The 21,435-nt window shown below is 41.0% G+C and overlaps 1 protein-coding gene across 6 annotated transcripts in view; it reads right to left on the bottom strand.

Moving 5' to 3' along the window:
- PHACTR2 (phosphatase and actin regulator 2) overlaps window positions 1-21,435 on the bottom strand; it is a 142,413-nt gene that overhangs the window by 44,900 nt on the left and 76,078 nt on the right. For all 6 annotated transcript variants that reach the window (XR_008449037.1, XM_054061820.1, XM_054061824.1 and 3 more), the window contains exon 2: window positions 6,311-6,478. Coding sequence is in view for 5 of the 6 variants with exons in the window: in XM_054061820.1 (XP_053917795.1) it covers window positions 6,311-6,478 (168 nt within the window). In the remaining variant the exon portion in view is untranslated. The remainder of the gene's footprint in view (window positions 1-6,310; window positions 6,479-21,435) is intronic.

Here is a 21,435-nt window from a genome sequence, read left to right as displayed (position 1 = left end):
AGCAATGCTTGCCCTGACTTCAGGTGCAACTGTCAGCAAGTGTGTGAATTTATCACACTGTATGCAGCCCTCATTTACTTGAGTAAATCATACTTGTCCAAGGAAACCCACAAACATTCATATTTTTAGCCAATTACAAATAATAGTAACACTAATTATGAGAACAAAATTATGAGAACAGTTTCCATCCCCCCCTCCCTGCTCAAAAGAAACTGCTTAGGGATATTCAGCAGCTACAAAGCTCAGACAGTCTTAGAACCATTCTCTGACTCAAAGAGTGCTGTGAGATCCTGGATATTCTCCAGTCTTCAGTTTTGCTCTTACAAGAGAAGCTCAAGGGAATTCTGATTTCTAATTTTTCTCTGACCTAGTAAGAGCTAAAATTGCCTTCTACTCCCTGGCTGTATATACTCTTGCAGCGGAGCTTTGAAGTATCATCTACTTCATGGCAAAACACAAACTTCTATCTACCTTTCCTTCACATAAAAACATCATGGAGGGGACAAAACCTTGAGATTATGCCATTTTCTATTTGCATTTACTTAATTTTGAAAGCCTCTAGGCAGAATGCACAGAATTGGTGCCCAGAGAACAGATTTTCTGAGGTACAGCCTGGAAAATGTGTTGCTAAAGGAAAAGATTGCATCTGCCCAAATACTTCCACATTTAGTCCTCCATCCTTTTTTGATGTTTGTGGTACCTGATGTTTGTGGTAGCTGCTGTTTATGAACTTCTTTCAGTTGCTAGCATAAAAGAGTCATGTGAGATACTAGGTGGTACATGTCCTGGCAAGTCTGTAGCAAGAACCTATTTCAAAAAGCCTATTGAAAACCCAGACAAAGCAATAAAAGCTCTTTCCAGTAGCCGGCTTCCTGCACGTAAGATGCACGTGCACACACACGTACATACACATACCCTGTTCTGTAATGTAAATATATCTCTGATCGAGTAATCTGAGGAAGAGGATTTCCTGTAGGATTTTTATTTTGTATTGCATTTCCCCATCTCTTTCACAAGGTAGATAAGCAAGTTTCTTCTGCTGGGTCAGTTAGCACGCAGCGAGGGGAAATTTGCCAAGTAAATGCATCTTCTCAGTCTCTGTTGATCCGGGGTCTGTTTTCTCAAGAAAAACAGGGACAACTACTTACAAATTATTTCCCTCTGGAGACTGCCACCTGAGGCAGGACTAATTCAACACAAACTAGGTTTCATTTCAAATTCCAGACTCATCCAGAAGTGATTCCATAACTTACATACACAGAACTTAAAAGCAAATTAATATCTCCCTATAGCTCTAAGGCTTCCTGACAGCAAAATAGTCCTCCAGCATGCAAAGATATCCTTTCACTGCAAGCTAACCCAATTTGCACCGAAAAGCTACAGCTTAGTCAGGATGCAGCTGGGGCTATCACCCTGTTTCTGGGATTTCTGGAGACACAACCCCTTACAGTTAGTGTTGCAGTACAGTACAATTTTTCCCTGTGTAGAAATACATGGGGAGGTGTTTTGCTTTTCTGGCCAAGACAGAGGAAAAACTGCAGGAGGGCAGTGAAGTCAACACAATTACTTATTCTGTTCCCACTCCTACAAGTATTACTAGTACTGCTACTGGGCAACCAGCATGAATCAAAGACCTACCTAACCCACAACTGTCTGCTGGCATAGGACAGGAAGCACACAGCATTAACACCTAAGCAAGACTATGAACTATATTCGTCTTGAAGATGTACTCCAAATCTTCACTCTGTAGAAACTAATCAGTGCTTAGATACATTCTTCTTTCTTGATGTAATGGTGCTGAGAACTGTTTGTACCACTGTCATATAGCCAAACACCTGAACTGGTAGGTTACATCTTTGAAAGTCACAAGGGGCAAAACTCTCATATGAAATTTAGGGATAAAATAATTTCGGACCCTTTTATTTACTTTTAGAACTCTTATAATTCATACCAACCAAGTTTACTTTCTTTCCTCCTCCCTATCTTAGTGAGCCAGTCTTGCTACTTTTGAGGTGAAAGTCAAGATTTTTAGATACTACAGAATTCCCAGAGTTTCCTTTTAAGGAAAGAACAAAAGCCCTCAATATTGCAATGGCTGGCAAAATGCATGCAAACTGGGACATACAAATACAAGCCAACATATCAAATGCACAAAATACTAAAAAAATATCTGAAAACCAGAAATTAATTCCCCTGTGTCACTATGTTTGTATAATTCCAACCAAATAAAATTAATTTTATAGTATAGCAGTATGGATAAGCAGAACTTTATTAAAAATAGAGCATATGTACTCCTTAGAGAAAAAAAAATCAAACTACTGAATAATGAAAAATATAAAAAAATTCCCAAACCTCTCCTGTAACACCTTAAGTTCTGTTCACCAAGACATGCATTGAATTTTGTATGTTTACTCTTCATAAACTATACAGGCACTGAAATACTGCAGTGCATATAATTCAGAGCATTAGAATTGTTTTGCATTTCATTAGCTGTTTCACGCTACGTTATGCAATATAATAGCAGTCTTCAACGTATAAAACCTTGAGTATGTACTGCATGGTTATCTTACAGGATGCCAGCTAAAGAATGAAGTTAAAAAGGAAAGGTTTATCAGGACATCTATAGAGAAGATGATACTTCTAGATACACAAGATACATAAAGCACTCAGTGAATCAATTGCTTCAGTTCCATTTTTGCCACAAAGGACTATTGAATATTAAAGCCTCGCAACTGGACTTAGAGTGGGTACTTCAGTTAGTCAACTAAGCGTTACCTTCCTCTCGCACTGAACTTTCCCCATCCGCTACACCCTTTACAGAGATGCTTCATTGTGCTGATAATTAAGTTCCACTTTTCAATACATAATTACATATAATCATGTATTCAATTGACCAAAAGAGCTCCCACTTATATGATCTATGGACTACGCTTATCTTCCACCATCAACTCTGTTCTTCTGCCAATTTGTAGTGCAAATTCTCCAAACTTTAATGGATTTCTGTTTGCACACTGGTGCTCTCTAGTTTCAAGAAAAGACTGATCACAAAATAAAGTTTTAACTTTGAAAAAAGACAAGGAGGTCTATGTTACTCCCCTAGTTTCCATGCCTGAAAGTTAGTGCTACAAAACTACAGGTGAAATTAAAACAATCAGGTTGTCTACATTTTAAGAAGTAATACAAAAGAGTGGCTTTATTTATACTCTCTGCTTCAGCATGATTTATTTGTAGTAATCACAATGCTAGGACACAAATCTAAGTGGTAACCTTTGCAGAAGAATAAAAAACTATTTCTTGTTATATTTTTCTGGATTTGTTTTTAACTGGACAAGGTTTCTGATCTGCTCAGAACTGGTGCCAGTACACAGGAAGCAGTGGAAGTAAACAGACACAGCTGAGAGAACTAGGAAGACAAACTATCACTTGAAAATTAGTTTTGAGGCAGCTAAGATAGGCACTGCTTCCCAGTAAACATCTTGTTCTTAAAAGTAAAAAATGCAGCTATGCATAGAGAACATACAGTGGCAAAATCAGTGTCTCGGAATGTAAAACATTACACATATTCTCCTGTAATGTTACCAGTGACTTAGATCTGACGGTCTAGGTAGATGAATGCAGCAATGTTTAGGGAGTGAAATAACAACGCTTATTACAAAATACTGTATCTCCATGGCACCTGAAAAAGATATTTTGTGGCTCTAAGTTTGTCTATTTGTATCTACAGCATAATTTTAAAGCTTGATTATCATGACAGTTCTGTAATTAAGATTTTTTTGTCCACTAAACCTATGGCTAGGCATCTCCATTTTTCAGGTGCTCACCTCGAGATAAATTGTCTTTAGTAACTCCATCTGAAATCAGTGCCAATGGAAACTGTAGCTTCCCCACACCTCTGAAAGGACTTGAGGGACCATCATAGAGACAAAGACAGGCAAATTAAGTACAAGCAAGTAACTCAGGAGGCAGTTTTGGAAACGTTGATCTTGACTTACTTGTGCCCAATTTTCTCCTTTTGTAAAAGAAATAGAAACATATGCTTTGCCTTGGTATTATAAGAACCGATGTGTCATGCTTGTAAGATTGTATTGAGGCCCTTTAAGGACAGATTGTACAACATAAGAAATACTGTACTTAACATTCATTTTCCAGACATCGATTTGTAAAAAAATAACTGCAAAATGATACGTATTATTATTTAATGGCATAATAGTTTAACACATACTAATATGTTGTGACAGTCTGGGGAATCTCTGCATATGCAGCTTATGAATTACAGAATCACAGAATCACAGAATCACAAGGTTGGAAAGGACCCACTGGATCATCGAGTCCAACCATTCCTAACACTCCCTAAACCATGTCCCTAAGCACTTCATCCACCCGTTCCTTAAACACCTCCAGGGAAGGCGACTCGACCACCTCCCTGGGCAGCCTGTTCCAGTGCCTAATGACTCTTACTGTGAAGCATTTTTTTCTGATATCCAACCTGAACCTCCCCTGACGGAGCTTCAGGCCATTCCCTCTTGTCCTGTCCCCTGTCACTTGGGAGAAGAGGCCAGCTCCCTCCTCTCCACAACCTCCTTTCAGGTAGTTGTAGAGAGTAATAAGGTCTCCCCTCAGCCTCCTCTTCTCCAGGCTAAACAACCCCAGCTCTCTCAGCCGCTCCTCGTAAGACTTGTTCTCCAGCCCCCTCACCAGCTTTGTTGCTCTTCTCTGGACACCCTCCAGAGCCTCAACATCATTCTTGTGGTGAGGGGTCCAGAACTGAACACAGTATTCAAGGTGTGATTTGTGACTATTCTGGAGAATTCACTGCATATAAAAATCACACACTTGTCCAACAGTAGCTGCAGAACACTCAGGAGTCATTCCCCAGAAATAACTTTGCTCTATCAATATGATAAAAGTACTGGGGAAGCTTACAGGAACTGGAAGCAATGAAGGAGACATCAGACTGACAAGATTTTTTTTTTATTGCAGTAGCGGAAGAAAGGGGGTTTGTTGCAGGGTACCCGGCAAAAGTAATAAAGCAAAAAAAAAAAAAAGGAGAGAAAGGAAAATGGAAAGACTGTCCAAAATGTCAGTTGGTATCTGCAGTGACCATGGCACCAAAGAAGTGGCTTTTTTTTTTGCCTTTTGTGTAAATAAAGCCTTTTTTTTTTTTTTTTTTGCCTTTTGTGTAAATAAAGCCTATAAAAAATAAATAAAAATTTAGCAGTTACAGTGCAAAACCATATTGCTCCTTGCTGTAATTGTCAAGGGTTGCTATGGGTTTAAAACATCAAGCAGTGTACTCCTAAGAGTTAAGGAGAGCCCACTGAGGACTCTCTAGGAGGTTAGTATTGGTTTCATTGCTTAGAGCCATGGAAGACAGTGGACAGAGAGCTTGCATTGTGGTAATGAATCTGAAGAGCTCCATGAACTCTGATTAGGCTCAAGTTTAGAAAACCACAGCATCAAATGTCTGAATCCCAAACCAGAAATTCGGGATTTTTCTGCAGAAAGCCTAGCTACAGCTGACAGACAGAGATGCGCACACACATATGCAGGGTAGCATTCAACTTCCTAAGCGTGGGCATCTCCAGCTACTTGAGATGCCCCAGGGTTTTGGAGACATCTGCACAGGGATGGTAAATATGATTCAGAATTATCTGGGAGAGCATCTCAGGTGGCACCAAGCAATCGTGTTTAGTTAACTAAATCCCAGCCCTCAATCTTACTCTTTTTCAGAAGGAATATAATTCAATCACAGCATTTTACTTCAAACCATTCTTCAAGCCTTGCCAACAGGAGATTGAAGGTGCAGAGCAGTCTGTATGAAGGCAATGGTCGCAGAGCTGATCCTCATTCTTCTGCTGGGCACAGACCCATCTGCTTCTCCACTCTGGACAGACCAAACTTCTGTCCCCATGAAGGCAAGGTTTTTTTCATAATCCAAGTCATTGAGTATCAGGAGGACATAGAGACATTTCCAACATATTTGCAGATATGTAATAAGAGAGCCTAGTGTTACTTGGATAAAAAAAGTAATGTCAACATCAAAATAATATAACATATTCATATTTATTCCTGTACTATACTATACTAGTGTATAGTAAACAAATAAACCCCATATTTTTGGTGATAGGTTCAGGACAGAAGCTGAACAAGTTTATTTTTTTCCCTGCCAAGGATCAAACTGGTTTTCTGTACGTCAAATACTTTGCCTAAATAATCCCTACCATCTAAGCTCCAGTATCTTTTCAACTATTACTCTGCAAAGCCATCACAGTGTTTTCTAGAACTTGCCATCAAAGGGCCACAGACATACCTGCGGATGTTTCTCTGAATTTGTCACTAGTCTTCTTCTTCCGCCATTTCCAAGGTTTAAAGATTTTGCCGATAGTGGAGAGTTTGCCTTTCCTCTTGAAGGGAGGAGTTTGGGATCCTGGAGCTGGTCCGTCCGAGTTAGCGATTGAAGCCTTATCCAAACTATCAACTGTATAAAGAAGAAAAATAAAGGTAACTGAAGGATGGAAAACAAAATGGTACCCGACAGCTAAACTCCTCCACTATCAGATGGCAACAGGCTGTATGGGGGTCCACATGTTTTCTGTTCCAGAAGGCAGCCAAAAAGCATTTGACTACAGCCTGTGGTCACAAGCCAGTCTCCACCTCAGTTAGCTCTGGGTTCAATGCTCCTCAGCCGCATCAGGCCAGAACTTGCTTCTCACAACGCATATCTGCACATTTCTGTGCTTTTTCATTGCTACTGGAGAATTTCTTTCAACACATATTTTTCCCTATCTTTGCGAAGGCTGAATAACTGGCTGTCATCATATAGAAAACAAAACACTCATAATGTAAAAACATAAACCACTTCTTTTGAGTAAAACAAATCTTTTCTTAAACAAGCTCTAAAAATAACTGTTCTGGCAGTGGAATGGAAATAGGTCCAGTTGATATCCCTGGTAATCAGTTATTCGCAGCACAGCCTGCTATGAGTCAGGCTTCTTACTAACACAATGTATTTAACAATAAGCTTTTGGACTGTAGCCAAAACATAAAGAAGGATTACTTTTCTACAAAAACATATTGAGTGATATGAAAGCCAATGTTTATCATCCATGGCCGTAACATCAAGTTTTGTGAACCAAATTAAGACTCATTCCACAACATGCTACAGCATACAGTTAAAATAAATTTCCTGGAAATTTCCCTGAGAAGTATACTATTATTTATTTCTATTTAAGAACTGAGATTTCTTAGAGCCTTCCATTTGTGGCCCCACAAACACTTCAAATGTGCTTAACTTTAGTCACGTGAGCAGCTTCACTGAAGTAACTGTGATCGCTTACGTACATAAAATTAATCACAGGCTTAAGTGTTTGCAGCATAAGGGCTCTGTAATGGTTTCATTCATCTAAACATTCTAACTATAACCAACTCGGAACAGAGTTGATGCCACTGTCAACAGTAATAATTATAATCATAGATCATTAAATCAGAAAGTGCCATTGAAAGAAGGAAACATCACTGTCCCCATTTTACAGATGGAAAATATGAAGCACAGAATTGTTAAGCGCTTAATTTTATATTTGCCAAATGGCTTTCTGAATCCTGGTCCTGTGTCCTAGCTGCTAAAAAGATATATATTTAGTCACATAACATCATGGTGCAATCTTATTATTCTGTTTCTCAGACAAATGGCAAATAATGAGTCCTATATTTGTCCTAGGCTTTAGACAGATCCAAGATGCTAAAAAAAAAAAAAAATCTTAATTTTCAATGTGTTGAATTAAAGTACTGGGAAAAAAGATCCATTGTATAACTTCATTGAAGTTTATGAAGTTAAAACCAGAGATAAATCTGTATGAAAACTATTGCATTAAAATCAATATATCTGAGTGTGTTATGCCATAAAATGCAATAACTTCTGTACTGTAAGAGAGACAGAAAGGAGATATGGAAAACTTCTCCAAGATAAATCACTGTTATTCAGATGCATGGGAATTTAAATCTTTCTTTAAGGATTTTCCTTGGGTACTTTGCCAACTACAACATAGAGAGAAGATGGAAGAAAGGCATGCAAACGGGCTTTAAATATAAAAAGCCAAGACTTTGATAAGGATCCAGATATGTCTGCCCCTTGCACAAGTACAGAACCCCACTTGTGCATCCTCGAGCACGTAACAGGATGACCTACAGGGATGTTTAAGCTGAGACTCTCTTGAAACAAACAGTTGACATCCTAAAGACTTCGAGGAGCTGCGTGAGAGATGAGGATGAGAACAACAAAGGCAGTGAGCAGCTCTGAAGAAAGGGAGAGGCATGGGACAGCAGAAGGAACTCTGTGGAGGTGCCTCACCTGGAATTAGGGATCGCACTTCTGTCTAGGCTTACAGTCACTGCCTATGTTGTACAATTCCCTATGGAATACAGAAGCCTCTGCTGGAAACTGTGGATCTAAGGAGAAGTACGCTTATTTGGAGGGTAATTATAAAGACTAGAGGGCTGAATTGATCTTGGCAAGTCAAGCTGATAGAAGAAGTGGCAAGGGCCACAGCTTGAGGCTGGGGGGAGTCAGCTTAGACGAAAGGAAAACACTTTCAGGAGGCGGGTGTCAAGGCACTGGAGCAGGTCTTGGGAGGTTTTAGGGGCTCAGCCAGACAAGCCAGGGCTGACCTTGCCTACTGTTGGTAATAGTCCTACTCCAAGTGGCAGACTGGACAAAGTGAACTCCCACGGTTCCTTACAGCCATGATTCCAACGGTGCTGATGCATGTGGAAAGACACAGTTGCTCTGTGAAATCTGTGCTAGTAAATCCAAAGAATCAGAACTGAAATGCTAAAGAAAAGAGACCAGGATCTGGTGGCTGAACAGTTTTGTCCTGGGACACGAGCCAAGCATTATCTCATTGGCAGAGGCAGTCCATCAGCTCATTAGAAGGAAAAGCTGACTGCTCCTTGGAGGCAGGGGGACAAAACCCATGTTCTTGTCTCCACTGGCTTAGAAAGGCTGGTTTATTGATGTGAAGAGTCTGCACCGTGGTGACAGACAGCACAGTCTTTATAAACATAGATCTTTTCAAATTCTCCTGGGTCATAGGAGTCTAGCCTACTGCAGGAAAACAATTTCATGAAAGCCTCATCTAAATTTTTTCCTCCAGTGTCTACCAGCAAGAATGGAGTAAGATTATGGCTCCAACAGCTCCCCACAGAGAAACATGGATTTGCATCAGTCCCTGCTCTGCCCTCTGCTGAAAATATTTGTCTGAAATAGTGATATTACTACTAGCTAAAGAAATCTGTCTCTTTGAAATGAGCTAATACATGAAAAACGGGATCCATTTACTGGTGAATAATTCTGTTCGGGAAGACTGCAACTTTTGAAAACAGGATTCAACACTAACTCCTTCTGACAATAAAAGATGAGTTGACTTATCAAATGAGTTCACAACAAGTGCCCATAATTGGGAATTTATTAAACCACTGACCTCGTACTAGTTCCTTCATTTGAAAAAAAAAAACCAACAAAACAAACACCAAACTAAAACCAGCAATGACATTCCAGAGCATTTTTCAAAAGGTACTATTCCTCATCTTTGAAACACTCAGCAGGAAATTGATGTTTAAGATTTACACTGTCTGTTTTATAGGTCATGCACTTTTTAAAGAATAAAGCAGTGTATTTTTCACCCCAGACTGCTTATGTACCTTCTGTTAATCACTGTAAACATTCTACAAGAAAGGAAACATCTTGGCTTTCCAAGATTAGAAGATTCTGGTAACTTGTGTTATTCTTTTATTTGTACAGTGTCTTGAAGTCCTGCCTTCTTCCTACCATCTTCAAAAAGCCAGCGAGTCACTTCATTGCCTCCAATAAACATCAGTAATAAGTGTGACATCAGGACTTCTGACTATACTATTGGTATAGTTACATTCCTGTCCTTTACCCTCAGTGTAGGCTTTAAACTGGAAGGATATAAAGTGTACATAAGAAGCATAATAAGTAAGTAAATGAACTATGCAAGCTGATGTCATACAAAGATGAGATCTTCTTCTAAAAGAACAACAATGCTAACTGAGACACTGCGAAGCCACATCATGCTGGTATGAGCCATGAATCAGATGAAGAATACAAAAAGGACAGCCTGTCCCTAAGCTTGTGCGCAGTCTGCAAAGATTAGATTACTTTATGGATGACCCCAACTTTCCTATGAACACCTAAAGTTGGAAATGCCTGAATATGTCTTATCCTTGGAAGGATACTTCAAATAAGCAAGTAACTGCTTAGGAGGCACATTTCTGCTGTGCCTATCTCTAGAAATGTTGTGCAGCTGAAGCAGGTGGGTGAATTCATCAGTTTTCCTGGGGCGTGGTCCACTTCATCACTGTTCATGTCAGCACTGACACACACTAACACCTTCGAACTGAGAACTAACTTTACAAAACCAAAATCCAATAGAAAACTATCCATCAGATCATTTCAAGCAAATCTAATGTAAATTCCTCTGAAGCAAACAGATGTGATTCTGCTCGTTCCAGGCCTTTCAATCTGGAACACAGCAAGATCATTTAAAAGCTTTGACTTAAAGAAAATTTATGATCAGAAAGAAAGCGCTACATTTATGCCATAATTTGTTCTGTATTTTTACTTCTGTATATTTTCACTCTTGGCAGTGAAAGTGGAAAACCAGTAGAAGAACCTAACCTCATGACTGAATACTAGGAGTAATACAAGATATATGGGAATAAAATCTCACACCAGGATGTCCTTATGCTATTCTTTTCCTAGTAGAACCATATTTTAATGGTTAACAGATCAAAATTCCTTGCTTGTAGTTTGCCACTAATTTGAGTCACTGGTGATTTAAAAAAGGTCAAACCTGAGTAATTAAGTAGCTAACTATAGTAGGGGTATACTCAAAAGTTTTTCCTGTAGAAGACTCCTTTACTCAATCTGGATAGTTTAAAATTCTCACATTAGTCCGCATACACATTTAGTCCCAACGAGAATAAGTTTATTACACAGACTTTGTTGCAATTTAGTAGGGTATGTCTTATAAAATTGCTGTTAATAATTCCTACATGATCGGTGTTTGGAATGGTGTTTTATGTTGTGTAGCCAACAACACCACGATACAAAACCCATGAATCATTTAAATTTAATCTTACAGAGACTCCAATTTGATAACAAGTACACTGGAATCAATGCTAGTAAGTGAGGTTTAATACGTTTATTCTTGTCACAAAGGTTCTTGAGATCCTGGAGTAAAAAGCAATTAGGGTGACATCCAAGAAAAGAAATAAGGCAGAATTTAGGTGTGTATGTCAAAAGTTGCGCTATTGGGAGCCCGAGAAACTCTGATCAGATACTCCCTGACCCCTAAGGTACAGATGCCATAATTCACAACACTAAAACTATGTGAAACCTCTGCTTCTCTGTACATAAAGCAGCATCCCAGACTTAAGTTCCACAGCAGAGTGGCTTTGAAATCAGCCTGGGAAGTTTCTTCTCTAAACTTTCACCTGCTCATTCTTGACCCTAAAAAATCCCTTTGGTTGTAAAAATACAACGGGTTCATTTGGCTTCATTGCAAGTAGATCTCTGAATGATCCCAATCAAAATAGTCTCCCCCTTTCTGCCCTCTTTCCTTTTTTAAAATGTTATTTTTAATCTGGGCCATGTCAGTGATTTAGTCTTCACCACAATCCTACAAACACTTGAAGTGTCAGGGCTGGGTGAGGAGTGGGCTGTGGCATGGGGCAGGAGCTGGTGACTGGGCGAGCAGGCAGCATAAATCAGCTTCACAGTTGCAGCCAGGATACCAAAACACTTCAGCCACAAACCTGACAGTGCTACACAGCCTGGCACATATCACACGCCTGAACCTGGGTCAAGTCCATGAAATAAGCATGGTTTTGCCTAGAGCATTCATAGTGGAGGTAGAAGACTTGGGTTCCTCCCCCTTCCCAAACAAATAGCATTGAAATCCACTGTTCTTTCTTTCCCAAAGAACACCCTAACCAGGAGTGAGACTTATGGTCCTCTGCAGAAAGTAGTTTTGGGGCCATGCAGCCACAAGCACAAGAGAGAATCTTAGGAGGAATTTGATGATATACTCACTTAGCTAAGTTCACTCATTTACAAAGATATGGGAATTCATATACATCATGGGTGACACAATGTGCATGAGCCAAGAGAAACAGGGCCTGTACTTTAGATAAGAATGTACAATATCACTTGAATCATTCTCATACTAAGGAAAAAAAACAAAGTATTACAGGATTGCAAAGCAGTTAGAAGTGTTTTGCTTTTCCACTATTTCTCTGCTCCCTCCACCAGCACCGTTTTCCACAACTCATCCAACCTTGCTGGAGAGAGATGCTTTCTCACATCAGTGCTGTTAAGTACAAGATGGCAGCAGCAGAGTGGAAAATTCTCTTCTTTCTCCATCCCTCTGGGCACTGCACCTTTCATACTGCAACCTCTTCTACTCACTTGCTTCCCAAGACTCATCCACCTGCATCGCAGTTCTGTTCTGGATCCTTGTCAAGAAAAGCAAGGCACAGAGTGGCCAAACGAAGGAATGGTCTGCCACTAGCCTCTCCTTCTCCCCACTGCTGGGGAACACAACCAAGGGGGGAAAAGGCTCAAATGATACGAAGGTACTAAGGTAGTACTGGCATCTAATATTTTCACTAGCACCGGGTATCTTGTAGTATTACCACAGTATCACTACATCACCTTTAAAGTGTGTAAGGATTACCTTTTTGTTGTAATACAAGTGACTCATGTTACTGCCACATCTAACCATAAATTAACTAAGAAACACAACAGAGGATGCAATTACTTCAGTTCAAAGCTACTATGTGTGTGAAATTGGGTCTGGATGAATTCTATGCTTATTAACTACCGGTTAGCTAGTACAGCTATTTTTTCTCCTCCTCTCATTGCCCCCATCTGCCCTGCATGGATGTGCTGCAAAAGTCATCTTAGCTTATTGAGACCTCAAAACTTCTTCTGACAGCATTATGATTTTCCATACAGTCTTGGCAAAGGGCACAGAGTTGGAAGTCATGGGTTTTATGCCAGCAAAATCAACATGTTTATGCAGCTGCATATTATCACCATTTAGTGACAAGAACAATAACTCATCGACTTGCTATAGAGTATGGTAAGCTGCTTATTCTTGGAGCTTAGTGGAAAAAAATCAAGACACAGCATGGTAAAATGTTTGACATGGTCATTAAAGCACAGAAGTCATTCTGACACAATCAATGTAATTTTCAATAAATCTCTCAAATTCTGTAACCTTATATTGATTTTCCTTGACCAGAACCAGATGGAAAGACGGGTCTTTCTTCTTTCTCCTATTTTATTTTCTACTTGGAAAAGAAAAAATGCAACTAATCCCCGGTGGATAAACTGACAAATGGGAGAGCTATAATCTGCCTCCAAGCAGCACAATGAATTGGCATCTGAATGCTTTTGCCTTGCCATACATCTGGAGTTTAACTTTGGGGAAACTCTGTCATGAGCTAATTGACTTGATTGCGTTTTAATTAAATGAAAGGAAAAAGCTGAAGTTCAGATGTAGGCGGCTGAATGGTAGTTTCCATATGGAACTGCCAATGTTGCAAAATGTTAATTGGACCTCCTGCTGGCAATGAGCTAAACAGGCTAGGTAGCGGCTACTTCAGAGGGATGCTGAGAGCCAAAGGGGATGCTCTTAGGTTAACCACAGCAGGAATGGATACACTGCCTGAATGCCTCTATGTTTCTACAAAAATGCATATGTAAACACCTTTGCGGTTGTTGGAGTCATACATGGACCAGCAGGGCCAAAGTCCAGAAATGGCTTCAGGAGGCTGAACTCTGTAACTCCCATCTCACCAGAAGCCAAACCTTACCTCGCTGCAGAAAGCCAAACACTGCAAGGGGTGGAAAATTCAACTTTCTAACATCTGGAAACAAAAGGCCACTCTCTGTTCCATCCCTGTGATCAGTTCTTGCCTAAGCTCTGCAAAAACTACAGGGGCTGCTACACAGCTACTTACAAGTGAACAAGGGGAGCCTATGTTTCCCTTGAAAGTGATATCACACATGCCCAGGGCTCCACATTTCAGAGAACATGGGTCAGAGGGATGCCCAGCCACACTGTCCTCTTCTATAGTGCTCAGAAGAGGAACATCAGCGAAGTCCCAAGCAGTAGTGGTGCTCCCACATGCATTTAACCTAGTCCTCACTCCCTCACCTGTACACCTGGTATTAACTTGCTCAGAGCCTGCAAGAGCTTGTTTAGCTATCTGTCTCTTGGGACGGCAGGCCTCATCCCACAAGACAGTGGTTCCTAGCAAGCATGGAGGGGACTATACCTTGGGTTCCTACTACCTTACACAAGAAACAGTAAAAAAAACTGCTAAACTTCAGATATGCTTGCTGCTTCACTGGGGTAAAGCACAAAGAACCTCTTTGCTTTAGAGTTACCATAAGTGTTGCTCTTTTTTCTTCTGGTCACAATAACCACATCAATTTAAGTGCTGTTGGTTGTTCTGTCACACTACAGACTATCACATTATCACATTAATTACTGGAAGTTGTCTCTTGTGAATGCAACCCAAATGCAGATAATGCACTTGTAATGTGTAGCTTCAGAGTTACTTCACAGCATAGTTTTCACTCCCATTGGCTTAATTCTACAGAAAGAAAAAAAGCAAAGTTATGGTTGTAGGGTACTCCGTAGAGACACTGGAAATACTACATACAATACAGCTAGTCAGGGCTACCCAGCTCAACTAAATTAGACCTCTCCAACTAAATTACACCTCTTGTGCAGGAACCTGTGCAGAGCTCTTTGTCTGCTACACCTGTGCTGGCACGGGAGCTAGGGTAGCTCTACAGCGCACTAAACACCGCAATTATACCTTTATGATCACACCACTTCTCACCTGTTTCTTGTGTCAAAATACACTAGGGTTTGCTTAAGGTCTGAATAAAAATAAGGACCTGACCTTATGGTTGCAATATGCCCATGAGTGTGTGTTTGCAAATTTATATTTACATTTTGGCATCATGCAATCTTACCAGAACACCTGCACTACTTCCTCCTCTTCAACCAAATGTTTAACTTCTATCCCTTTGGCTTCCTAAGAAAGGAATAAATGAATGCTCAGCAATGCCGTTGTACAGGTTTGGAAGTGATCTGGCCGAAAAACCTTGCTAGCTCCTCTCTCACCTAAACACAGATGTCTCGGACCAGAACGAAAGGGCTTGTAGGAATAATGCAGGCTGATTATTCATTTTTTTCTTCAACCCCAATACTTGAGCACAAAGCAGCAAATGGAAAATTGCCAGACAGTTACATTTTCTAGCTATATGAAACCTCAGGTCAAAGGTCAAATTCTGAATCCAAGCAGCTTCTCCACAAAAAGATGGGAGAAAAAAAACCAGACCCAGTAACAGAGATGTGGGAGGACAGAACAAACAACTAAGGGCAGTGTACACAGATGAGCATCCAAACTACTCTGAACAGCTGAGGACTGAAAATTACTGCTTCTTGTGTCAGAATATTAAGGGATACATCTCCTTGGAGTACAATGGTATAGATTTCTATCTATAGGTTAAAAACCCAGTTTGGATAATCTTGTAATTCTACCTAGAAGTAAGCTACATATACTCATCTTCTTAAATCCTGTAATGATATTTTTAAAATGTCACATTTGAAAACCAGAACTGCAGAACTGGAAATACCTACTCACTGACTTTTCTTGGTATAGCCTTGATATAGGGGAGAAAAATAACCTAATAAGTTTACAATAAATATTTTTACCTACACGCAAGCAGTAAAACTTTCCAGCAGATAGCGGCTAGAAATGTCAAGAATTAAAAGAAAACATTTTTTAGCTAATTAATAGGTATATAATACTGTTGCTGAGATAAAACTCGGCCAAGCATATCACAGGGAAGCCTTTGGCTCTAATCTCACTTGTTCAGCTAGCAGCAAAATTACACTTCCTCTGCCCCAAACAGGACAGAAAGCCCTTGGATACCCTGTCCAAGCAGCAGCAACACCTGTGGAGGAAAGCGAAGGTGGGGGAAGGTTCCTGATGCTGGCTCATCCCAAGAAAAGAGCCAAGGTGAAAGGTATGCCATGTCACTGCCCCACTGGAACATCCCACCCCCAGTGTTCCTAGGAACTTGCCAAGATGAGAAACACAGTCCACAGGAACTTGGGGAGAGGGAACTGCAAAACTTGTCACCCAGTGCAAACTCTGCCCCTGCTCTGTCAGGCTGCTAACTCCCAGGCAGGTCTAGGTGCTTACCTACGGCTCCCTCTTAGGAGCCTGTTTGCCTTTTGAGAGTGAACTGGCACACTCCCAGATAGTCCTTGCTTACCCACTATCCGAAGAGTCAAAAACCTAGCAAAAAGGTCAAAGCATGACCAGAGTTACTCTGGGCTGTTTCTAGCTTCTCTCCTTTCTAGCTTCTCTCCTCTCCATACCTAAGCAAATGCAAGCTTGGGGATGCTTCAAATCTCTGCTGGCTGGTTCCTCTGGAAGCATATATCATCCTGAGGGAGGGTTTTACTCTACTAACAACTTACTACCCTGTAGCACCAGCTAAAGGACCCTGCTGCTGATGCCTCTCTAACACCTTTCAGCTATTCCCTCAGTGCACCTGGAAAGACAGAGGCGTTTCCTCACAACTCGCTGGATGTGTCCTTACAAGCCATTGCTGTTGTCAGTGGACACAGCACGCAGGTTTGGCTTGACAGAGATGCTGTCCGCACAAGCGGGTTCCTCGTCATCTCAGCTTTTATTTTCACACCACCATGGTGGGAACATCAGCTGAACCACCAACCGTGCCAGGGACCATCCAGGTCAGGCTGCACTTCAGCACAACACTGAGCAAGAAGAAAAATAATCTTTTGCCTAGGCTTTTAAAATCAAATCAGTTGCTACTACTGACACAGGAAGGTCAGGCAAATAGTTTTCCTGATCACCCAGAGCTGGCTGGCATGCCATGGAGCTGGGGCAGGGACAGAACAGAAGGTGAAGGGGGAGAAGTTTGGGAAGAGATGGAAGACTTCTGTCATCAAGTCAGCACCTGAGCTCACTGCCAGTAGGTGTGAGAGCTGCTCCTCACAGCAGCCAGCTCTGACCCCTTCACCACATCCAATGCTGAAGCAATGACCACCTGAAGTGCTCACACCATTAGCTATTTTTGGTCTCCGCATGAAGGAACCTGGCAACAAGTTACGTATCTCTCCTTCCCATCCCACCTCAGTCCACCCCATCCAATTCCATCCCACTCCAACTCATTCCAGATCACCCAGCACTCTTGCTAAAGACAATTCTGTATGAACATTATACGTGTACGTTTCCCTTTATTACTACTATCTTTAACCAAATCTTTCATAATTAGCATGTTTATACATCTGAGAGCAGGTTTGGTTTTGTGGGCTCTCATTCCAGTGCTTCCTTGCACTTAAGTACTAAAACAAGGAGCTCTTGATCTACAAATAACAGAACATTTATGTACAGAAAGCCTTAGGAGCAACTTGATCAGTCACGTAATTAAATCCCCAACATGGGACAGTCCAGAGCTTGCAGTGCTGCCTTTTAAAAGCGACATTTTCTTTCATACTGGCACCACTTCAACACCTTTTTTCTACTATAGGAAACAGCACATTGCACTTGTCCAAATGTATGTAAGTCAAACACGAAGAAAACAGTTTTTTTGTGACCCCGCTGGCCTCGGAATCCCACTGGGGTGGTCAAGGACACTTTTATATCCAACCAGCAAATTACTGAGTGTTGCTGTCACTGCAAATGTTTGTACAAGCTATTAGCTTTGCAGTCTTTCTAGAGAAAACTGTGTTTCTTTTTAGGTTCGGCTTTTAGCTGCCTTTAAAATGTTTGTCCTTGTTGCTAGATAGCAGCTTGCATAAACAATAATAATAAAACACTAACACCCTCAGAAGAAACTATTAATGATTAAACACAATTCCTCTCAGTCAAAATGACAGTTTGTCAACTCTAAAACCACAGCCAGTAAAGACTATTCATATCACTCTGTACCTATCATATCACAGTTCTGAATATGGGCTAAGTCATCTTCTTTGCTATGAGGAAATGGGAGTTGCCAAGCTGCAGCTGACTTTTATTCCGCATCATGTTTCACTACTCTCTCCATCCCTGGCCACAGAGCAAACAGCTGTTTTATTCCCTGTATCTTCTTCTTTATTAGGGCCAGGGTGGGGAAAATCAGACACAAGCTGATATATCTGTCAGCCCAGTTGCTCTTCCTTTGCTACTTTAAATCTGGATGCTCAGAAGTATGTTCATGTAAAAGGACAGTTCTGTGTGCATGTGTTCCCTTTCCTAGGGACTAAAAAATAGTAATTCCATCAAGCATGCTGGTGGCACTGTAAATCACTACAACAAACTCCAGTGGAATTATAGTACTATCTTTGTGTATATTTGAACGCTGTATTCAAACATACTTTGGACTTCAATTTTTTTGGAATTAGTGTTTATGAAGATAAGGCATGGTTAACTGAAAAAAAGCTTTCATTGGAACAAATTATAAAAGGGCAAGCTGCTCCCCTTCAGCTCAGTGTACCAGGATGCCATGCTGGGGGAATACCCTGTTTGCAGTGAATCCCAGGGTGCAGAAGCTCACAGAGGTGGGGGAGGAAACCAGGATACCACTTCCCTATGGGAGAGCCAGCAGTGCTCTCATTTTAGGCCCAGCCTCCAGCCCAGGACTAACCAAAACATCAAGTTGTCCTGGGAGAGAAAAGGACTAAAGAAAAGAGCTTGGCGAGGTCTCAGATGGGGAGACGTCATCTTGTCAGAGAAAGCACTGAGAATATGCTTGGCTCTTCCAGCAGATTCCTCCCTTAAGGGAAAACAACTACTCCGTAAGAGCATCATCAACGTGGCAGATACATAATTTATCCCTGCATTTCCATTTGCTTGTCTTGTGCTGTATTTGAGGTCCTCACTTCTCCTCTGTTCTCCGTTAATAATGAATGACTATTATCGCAGTGCTTAAGAGGGCTAGTCATAGATCAAGACCTCTTTGTGACAAGAGCTGTACAAACAAAACCCATAAAGACCACTCTTGCTCCAGCTCTGAGTACAAAACAGAAAAGCTTGAACAACAGACTCCCTATTTTACATTGCCACCTGCTCAGCTGTTGCATTTTCAAAAGTTTTTAGCTACCCAAAAGTCCATATGGTTTTCTTTGCAGCGTATCCTTTTCTTTGCAGCATATCCTTTTCTTTGCAGCATATCCTTTTCTAACACCTCTCATTCAGCCACTGGCACTGAGCAATCATAAAACACATCTTTGTCATCTGTATGCTAAAATAAAATGCCAATTTGAACTCCTAAGTGCCAGATTAAAGGGAATGGTTTTAGCTAGATGAGCATCCCTCGAGTCTGAAAGCAACTACTCACCAAAGAAATACCACACCCCATCTTCCCCCTGCCAATGCATTTCAGCTTTATAATATCACAGAGCCTAACAACATTCATTCAGTACTTAGCTTCCATGTGCATCATTAGTAAGAGCTTCAAATGGTGCCAGCAGTGATGCTTGTTTGCCGAACAGGGGGGATCACTGGGAACACTTTTCCTTTTCCTACTGAATTAGGCACAGTTAGAAGTTAGCAGTCATTGTAGCCCAATGAGAAATTTGAAGTCTTCCAGTTACCATTAAGATGTATTCAAGCTTGTCCCAAATCAGATAATATATTGATTTATTTACTTTGTACAAAATGCTGCACAGACATCAAGAATAGTTTAGCCTGCTTTAGCCAGACTAATGCTGACAAAGGTCACTCCCACTGTATGGAATGACGCACTGTACTTAATATTATCTTACGACTCTCTTTAAACTCTAAAACCCCACAGTTATCCTTGAAAAGATTTTAAAAATCTATTATTTATGACTGCAGAAGTCAACCAGGCTAAATGACCCCTGACTAATTACAAGCCAGAATACAAATGAAAACACCAAAATGGTTTGCTTAAAAAATTCTATAATTACTCAGATTCTGCGGTATCTTTGTGAGTGTGCAACCATGCTGATGGAGATGAACTGAACACAAAGCCTGTGGTTAGCCACGTGCTTAAAAGTGCCATAGTAAGAACTTGATTAGAAAAAACAAAGTGATGCAAAAAGCTCGAATATGAGTGGCAAGCCTTGCACCTACTAACTCCTCCAAGCAGCACTAGAAACTCAAAATCCTCCTAAGTAAAGTATGTACAGCATCAGGGTTCAACAAATTAATCTTGGGCTTTATTTAAGCTCTATAAAGTTTTCTTTTTGAAAATACTACCAAATGTTTTCCTAGAGAGGGAACATTATGTGACAGAGGGCTCGCCTGTTTCCAGCAGTCCCTGGGAAAGTAAGCCACCCCCTTAGGGAAGCCTGCAGGAATACTTCAGAAATTCCTGCTGCTCGTTTTCGCCTGTCCTGACTGTTTCTTGTGCTCTCATCCTGGGCTTTCCACAACTCACCCAATAGCTGATGCACCCAACAAGAGAGAGAAAGGGCTATTTATCCACACATTTATTAATGAAGCAATATGTGGATAGAGTCTCCCACAGAGAAATGAGCAAACGCTGAGTTTCCACTGGTGGTCTCTCCGTGAGGGTCTTTCTCCAAAGGTCTGCCCAGAGGTGAGCAGCTCATCCCGGCAGCCAGGGCTTGCTTAGGTCCCTGGCTCAGCAGCCCCCCAAATGGCATTGCTGCAGTAAAGTAGAAAGCCCACAGATGGAAAAGACCTTTGAGATCATCAACTCCAACTGTACCTGTCTACTACTAAATCATGTCTCTAAGCACCTCATCTACCCACCCTTTAAACACCTCCAGGGATGGCGACTCAACCACTTCCCTGGGCAGCTGTTCCAGTGCTTCATACCCCTTTCTGTGAAGAAATTTTTCCTAATGATGGGTGCACTCGCCCCTGGGCTGGTCGGCTGCAGCTCTAGGCAGGCAACCAGGGGTCAAACCTAGCACTTCTGCAAGGCACGATGTCTTCACAGTCATCCTCTGAGTGCTGCTCCAACTATTTGGTTTGAAACACGTTCAGCTCCAGCCTCAACCAAAGGAGCAGAGGGCCTTCCTGCAGCCCCCAGCAATTTACCTCCCTCAGAAAAAACCTCCCAGAAAATGTTCTTTGCCTTATTGAACGAAGCTCCCACATAACTACATCTCCAGCAAAACATGCTTTGGATAAGAGCAGGTTTTGAAATAGAAAGAGGTTAATTATTATTCTTTTGAAGAGCACTTTGAAGCAGCTTACAAACAAATGAAGGCAACTTTCCTGAGCTTAGAGGAGTGGCTGTGACATTTTGGAAGTGAAAAGAAGCGATAAAGGATTTAGTCACTTTTCTTGACTTGAAAAAGGTTTATAATTTCCCCTAAACCTCCC

This window comes from Cuculus canorus, chromosome 3 (genome assembly GCF_017976375.1).
Source record: "Cuculus canorus isolate bCucCan1 chromosome 3, bCucCan1.pri, whole genome shotgun sequence".
In the NCBI taxonomy this organism is placed as follows: domain Eukaryota; kingdom Metazoa; phylum Chordata; class Aves; order Cuculiformes; family Cuculidae; genus Cuculus; species Cuculus canorus.
Note: the sequence above shows the minus strand (reverse complement) of the source record. Positions and strands in the feature narration are given on the sequence as shown.